This window comes from Octopus bimaculoides, chromosome 1 (assembly GCF_046866305.1).
Source record: "Octopus bimaculoides isolate indiv1 chromosome 1, ASM4686630v1, whole genome shotgun sequence".
Lineage (NCBI taxonomy): Eukaryota > Metazoa > Mollusca > Cephalopoda > Octopoda > Octopodidae > Octopus > Octopus bimaculoides.
The window spans coordinates 158,859,751-158,867,304 of NC_142928.1; the positions used below are offsets into that span (position 1 = coordinate 158,859,751).

The 7,554-nt window shown below is 35.4% G+C and overlaps 2 protein-coding genes across 2 annotated transcripts in view; one reads left to right on the forward strand and one right to left on the reverse strand.

Annotated features, from left to right (window-relative positions):
- The window catches only part of LOC106871411 (protein disulfide-isomerase TMX3), a 115,045-nt gene that overhangs the window by 23,715 nt on the left and 83,776 nt on the right, over positions 1-7,554 (reverse strand). The gene's annotated exons all lie outside the window — the stretch shown is intronic.
- The window catches only part of LOC106871412 (techylectin-5B), a 31,411-nt gene continuing 23,976 nt past the window's right edge, over positions 120-7,554 (forward strand). Inside the window, exon 1 of the mRNA XM_014917837.3 lies at positions 120-1,702. Within this exon, the coding sequence (XP_014773323.1) occupies positions 1,054-1,702 (649 nt within the window). The 5' untranslated portion in view covers positions 120-1,053. The remainder of the gene's footprint in view (positions 1,703-7,554) is intronic.

Genomic DNA, 7,554 nt, shown 5'->3' on the forward strand with positions numbered 1-7,554 from the left:
TCACAAATTCTCCACTTGCAAACACACATACATACATATTTTACACACACACACACACACACATTATAAAACATTATATTATATATTATTATATTATATTATATCATATTATATTATATATTATTAAATTATATTTTACATATACATATTTCAAATATACTTTATTACTGAATACATATTTATTTTCCTGTACATGCAACACATGCAACATGAGACACACTTTCTACAGAAAATTATTACCAGCATACTGATATGTTGTGATAAAGGCGGAGACAAATCTAGCCCAGCCTCTCAAATTTACTCAACATTTCAGCTTACTTAGCTAATTTTCCATTCAGTTAGTTTAACACCATAAAATATGTAAGAAACACTCTAATAACATTGGTTAACAGTTTTACTGGGCGAACACCCATAGAAAAGAACCCCTTGATAGTAGACTTTTTGTTTTAGTGCTCCTGGAAGAACAATTAATTGAATGTCTATATATAAATGATTGAAACAGGAAGAAGGAGAAAGAAAGCAAGAAAAAGGGAAGTAGGGAGGAGATAGAAATAGCATACCAGAGAGGTATCAGTGATTCTATGTTTTATACTGCTAGGCACTACATTTTTATCTCAATGTTATTTAGAAAGGGGAAACAAGTATACACATTTTAGATAGAGATGGATCATTCAAACAGGAAATATTAAATAACAAAACAAAAAGTATTAAAAACGAAACAAAAAAAAAAAAGAAATTGATAAAGTGCACATATTTAGGGGAATGACATAGAGATAGATATCTAATGTTGACAGTGATGAGCATTGGAGTAGTAAGCTATTGTATAACAAGGACATAGAAAGTATCAAAGAATTTACACTGGAACAGAGAAAATTCCAAAGAAAAATATAAGATATATTTTCAGTGAATCACTAGAAATAGGGAAAATACTATCACTGTAAGCAGGAAAATATACCACATTACTCTACTTTAGATATATTCTTGATTCACCAGGTGACTAAGTAACTACTTTTTAAACCACCTTGAAGTCAGTCAATTAATACTCACACCAACATGTTCATCAACACAATAATTATTGGCCTTCTTATCTTCTTGCAAACTTTTCACAAAGGCTGGGATACAGATGCAGCATCCCACAATATCAATACAAGGAAGAAAAGTAAATCGGCTTCCGTTAGGAGCACTAAGTGTGCATACACAATAGTGGTTAATGAAGTAGATGCTTCTCAGTGTCCAGTGATGACACAACCAGTGCAGTCGGACCATACAGCAGATGGAAAAGCTCAGAAAAAATCAACAGTGTCCTCAAGTGAAGTGCATGGTTTAACTTCAAAGATCCATAGTGTAGAAACTACCCTGTTAGGTGAAATTGTCAAAAACCGCGAACTAAACACAACACTGACTCATCATAGTATCATGCTACAAAAGGCAGAGGACCGGTTTCTGAAGTACCAAAACAACTTCACATCACTTTTCCGAGCCATCATGTTTATGGAACAGAAAATCCGAAAACAGAAGGAAATTAGTCGCAACTTGGACAACAAGCTGTCTAACATAATGCTTGATGTTGTGGAAGTGAACAATGTACTTTCACGGAAAACTCCAGGCCCAGGAACAAGTCTCAAAGACAAACAAATCAAAGTAGAAAGTGCAGCACATGTAAGACAATGTGGAATTACTGACGACACAGATATTTTCCAAGGTAAGCAATGTTTCTATGCTGGATGCAACAATGCATTTGCATGTAGCTGTGATGACAAGTATACATACATGATTGCAGCTAACACTACATATAAACACAATTACATGTAATAAGGATAGCTAGTGCATACATGAGTACATACATACATACATACATAAACATAAATATATATATATATATATATATATATATATATATATATATATATATACACACACACACACACACAAATATATAAATATATGCACATACATCTACACACGCACACACATTAGAAACAAACTAAAAAATTATTCCTTGACACCAGAATGTTGGATAAAAAAAGTATGCATACATATATTTCTCAATACATTGTTTTAGAATAATTAGCGTGCTCGATATTCTGAAGTAGAGCTGAAATTCTGTCATATGGTATTGCATGCTAATTACAATAGGAAGATTAAATACTGATATTGTGATAAAGTGATACTTTTAGTTGAATATTCAATTTCATTTTACGTATGTACATCCTTAGATTACATTACACACTCACATCATCATCATCTTTTAACACTCAAGCTCCATGGGTTGGATGGTTTGAGAGGATCCCATGGACCAAGGACTGCATCACTACCATGTTCCAATATGTGTGTGTGTGAGTGTGTGTATACATAATACATATATATACACACACATACACACAACAACACTAATAATATATTATTTAAGATCATCATCAATATTTTATGTCTGCTTTCCATGTTGTCGTGGGTTGAACCTAAACCACAGTCCAAGTAAGTTCTTATTGAGACTTACTACCCTCCTACAAAGATCGGAGGACCATGACTCACTCTTATAGTTCAATTTTTGGCTTGTTTCTGTGGCTGAATGACCTTCTCACACATACACACATTGCCACAATGACCAATATTTACAGAATATTTAGTTACATCTGGCAATAATAGATAAGGAGCACATGTATTCATTCATTCCACATGACTGAGAATCAAAGTGTGTGTACGTATGTGCGTGTCTTGTGCACATGCACAAGATGACACGTGTATACATATGCACACACTTGTGTTTATATAGAGAAAGCTACCTACTTCAATTTCCAATTTCTTAAGATTTTCTTCATTATGAACACTAAAATTATGTGCAAGCACACACACACACACACACACACACCTGAGCATGCATTTGCAAGAAGAAGAATAAAAGAAACAAACAAATGTAGAGTGGTAACAAAATATTCCAGTTCCTTCTTTTTAAATTTTGTGGTATATTCAAATGAAGGAGTTTTTTTGCTTCTTTTTTTTATTTTCAAATCATATTATAAATTGATAGTGAATATGTGAATGTGTCCGTATACCAGCTGCATAACATCAAGAGAACCAGAAGAAAGAAGAGGAGGTGAAAAGAGAACAAAAAAAAAAGTTAGCATGAAGAGAAAAAGAGACAATTGTTACTTAGGAGTGAGGTTGTTGCTAAGTTGTTATTTAACATCAATGTCAGCACTGGTTGAGTAGATTAACTTTTTTGTTAAAGAAATCAGATATATCCACTCAAAATTTCATTACTTTTAAATGTGGAAAACAATTCTATATATGAATCTATCTTTTGTTGAGTAATGTCATGTTTGAAACAATTTTTTGTTGAGATACGTCAAGTTTACAGAGACAATATGACTTGGAGAAAATATAAATTCTATTTTTTTGGTAGATATTTAACAAAATTACTAGAATTGCCAAAATTTTTTATTTCACAGTTAAAGGAATAATGATTAAAAACATCTCCAATAGTGGCCATCCAGATTTTTTTTCAGGCATGATGTATCGCCACTGGATTATATATAGGCGCAGGCGTGGTTGTGTGGTAAGAAGCTTGCTTTCCAACCACATGGTACTAGGTTCAGTCCCATTGCATGGCACCTTGGGCAAGTGTCTTCAACTATAGCCTCGGGCCAACCAAAACCTTGTGAGTGGTTTGGTAGACAGAAACTGAAAGAAACCCGTCGTGTGTGTGTGTGTGTGTGTTTGTCCCCCCACCATCGCTTGACAACCAGTGTTGGTGTGTTTATATCCCCCGTAACATAAGCGGTTCAGCAAAAGAGACTGATAGAATAAGTACCAGGCTTACAAAGAATATGTCCTGGGGTTGAATTGTTCGACTAAAGGTGGCGCTTCAGCATGGCTGCAGTCAAATGAATGAAACAAGTAAAAAAAAAAAGAATAAAAGAAAAAAAATATACATATACAAATAACAAAAATAAAATTAAAATAATAAAATTAAAAAAATAAATATATATATATATATATATTTATATAGGCATGGGTAATGTGATAGAAAATTAGCTGTTATTTCTAGCAGGGTGTATAACAACAGAGAACAAAATGAAGGTGGGAGAAATTTTGGCCACATTCACACTTGAAGGTGCCCACAAAATAGTTGAAGTTTTGTCATCAAAACAATAATGTAATACAAATTCCATTCATATAAATTTATATGTCGAATTTAAGATGAATTTTAATTTTTTTTTTCATAGTACACATGTACTTCTACAAGTTCTTATGTACTTTGCCCCATGTACTAAAATGGTGCCTACCCTTTTTTAAGAGGTTTCCTTAGATATTAAACTACAGCAGTTTTTTACTGAAACACGGATTTTCATGTAAAAAGGAGTTGGGAGCTCAAAGGACTGATATAACAACCACTTTTCTTGGAGTCATATTTCTCTAAAAATAAAAAAAAAAGGGGACATTCTTTGAACGGGAAAAGGAAAATAGTGAAAAATGTAAGAATAAATATTTTAGCAAAATTATGTGATGTAGGTTAAAACTAATGTAAAAGTACTGAGACATCAACTTGAAGCCTTAACTGTCATGAATTGTCATGAAACAGCAAATTGTGTTTGTGTGGGTGAGCAGAAAGAGAGTAGAAAGGAGGGGAAGGGAGACAATAAATGACAGTCAAGAGAGTTTAAAAAACATTTAAGATATAGGAATTATCAAAACGGAAAGAAAAAAAAAAGAGCTGAGAAAAGGGAATTAAGTATAGATTGTGATGTCCAGATAATTCATCAATGGACACCTCAGAGAGTACATGGGAAGTGATGATGATGATGATGGTGGTGGATGGTGGTGGTGGTGGTGGTGGAAAAGAGAAATTCCTTATATTCCATTAACAATTTTGAAAAAAAAAAGCATAAAAGCTTTCCATTTTTTTTTCTTTTTACCAGCTCATGGTTTTCAAAGACAATTTGGGTGGAGGGGGAGGGGTGGAGGGGGGATGTGGAGTGGGGGAGCTGGATTCTGTACTGGTTGGGCAAAATTTGTTGTGAAGAAAACAAATTCAAAATAAACAGCATTTTCCTGAAAAATGATTCCAAAAATAAAAAAAAACTTTAGAATGTTCTAGATGTTAATGTTGAAGTAAAAAGTGTTCTAACAGTGAGTTTTAATTAAATATTCAAAGTCTGTTAATACACTCTGTGTGTGTGTGTGTGTGTGTGTGTGTGTGTGTGTGTGTGTGTGTGTGTGCATGTGTGTGCGTGTGTGTGCGTGCTTGCGTGTGTGTGTGTGTAGCAGAGTGAACAGATGTAAGGAAGAGGATGAATTTCTAGCATACAACAAATATAACAGTTAAGATAAAGAATTATGTGTAGAAAGTGCTTAGCTTAAATGTCAGTAATGCCTTCTCACTACAAGTAATACATTAAAAAAGAGAGAGAGAGAAAAAGGAGTGAGGTTAGATAGCAATTTTCCTTAGTCAGCATAAAAGAGAGTGAGAGTGAAATATAATTCAGTCCCTTTCACAAGGCACACAAATACTACATTCAGGAACCATAATACTAAACTCTTGTCCAAATCAACATATGCAGAAATAGCTTAAGTTAAGCATATATTTAACAAATGTTGTTTCCTGGCTCCATGCATAATATGCACACACACACACAGTGTGTGGTCGTCCCTGACCTCTTCAACTGTGAATGAATCTCAGGCATTACCTTTGGAAACTACCACCTTACTGACCTGGAATATGTGGCTGATACCACTCTATTCAGCAACTCAATTGACCAGCTTAGGGACACACTGACCATTTACAGAGAGGAATCAGCAAAGCTTGTCCTTCAGGTGAGTTAGGTGAAGACCAAGCTGATGCAGGTCAGTGATGGCCCGGACTGTCCCCCTCTCCATATTGGCCCTGATGTCAAGGAGTTTGTCAACTCCATCTACCTGTGCTCCATATTCCCCACCAATGGAGACCTGACCCCAGAAATCAAGCACAGATGTGGTTTGGCTGCTGAGATCATGTACTCCCTATGGAAGCCCCTTTGGTGCCACTGCTCTATCTCCTGAAAGACAAAACTCTTCATTTACAATACATCGGTACTCTCCATTCTTCTCTATGGAGTAGAAATATAGCTTTTTACAAAGACCTTGGCAAAGAGAATCAACAGCTTCAAAAACAGAACCCTGAGAACCATTGAAAACATTAGATGGTGCCATCGTGTTTCCAGAAAACAACTGCTTGCACACTCTCACCTCATAGCTATCTGCTGCATGCACTAGTATAGACATATCCCCTGCCTCCCACCAGATCATCCTAACAGGACCTTACTGCAGGCTGGAAGATGCCCTGTGGCAGGCCTCACAACAGATTGCTGGACATGATTAAGGAAGATCTCCAGAAGCTCAACATCTAGGAAAATGCAGAGAGATTGGCATGGGACTGCCAGTAACGGGGAGCACTGATGGACCTGGTTGGCTCTATGCATGATGACACCTCTGAGAACATCAGCCTGGGTTAACCCCAACCCCTTCAAGCAAGAGCTTGAAACAAGAAGCAAACAAGCACAAATATATACACACACACACACACACACACACACATCATCATCATCATCATCATCATCATCATCATCATCATCATCATCATCATCATCATCATCATCATCATCATCATCATCATCATCATCATCATCATCATCATCATCATCATCATCATCATCATCATCATCATCATCATCATCATCATCATCATCATCATCATCATCATCATCATCATCATCATCATCATCTTCTTCTTCTTCTTCTTCTTCTTCTTCTTCTTCTTCTTCTTCTTCTTCTTCATTTGTACATTCGCTTTTTCTATGTTGGAATATTGGGCAAGACTTACAATAGTCTTATTCTCTGGCCAGATATCCTTCTTGTTGCCAACTCGTGCCTACTTTTCAAGAAAGGTACTTTTATTATCAGTTATTCAACAAATATCATAATTTCAACACATAGATAGAACATTAGACTTCTATGCAGTTTCCATCAACCATTTTCACTCACAAGACATTGATTATGCCCAAGGTGCCACACAGTATGATGGAGCAATTATCCTAACTTATCTTCCAGCAGCCAGGGGACTTAGACATGAACAAAAAGAATTGAACACGTTTATGACCTATGTAATTTGCATAACTTAAACAAAAATGAGTAAACGGGAATACTCCAAATGGCCAGTGGCATGTATTTGAACGATAGACAGATACATGCATATCAAATACCATACACCATTAATTCTTGAATTATTTAAATCATCTCCACCTCTGGAGAATGTGTCATAATTGCCAATTAAGACAAGTTCCATATGGTGATAATATATATTAATACAGAAACGTGTTCATGATTGTCCTCTTATTCCCAGATAATAAGCCTATCCTTTTCCATAATGACCCATCAAAAGAATTTTTGATTCTTCTCATGTGGCATCTTTTGTCATGTCATCTTACTCATGTAAAGAAGTGCCTTCAGGTCAGTCTTCACCACTTCATCTGAAGTCTCCTTGGTTTCCCTCTTCCACAGATCTCATTCACTTTGAGT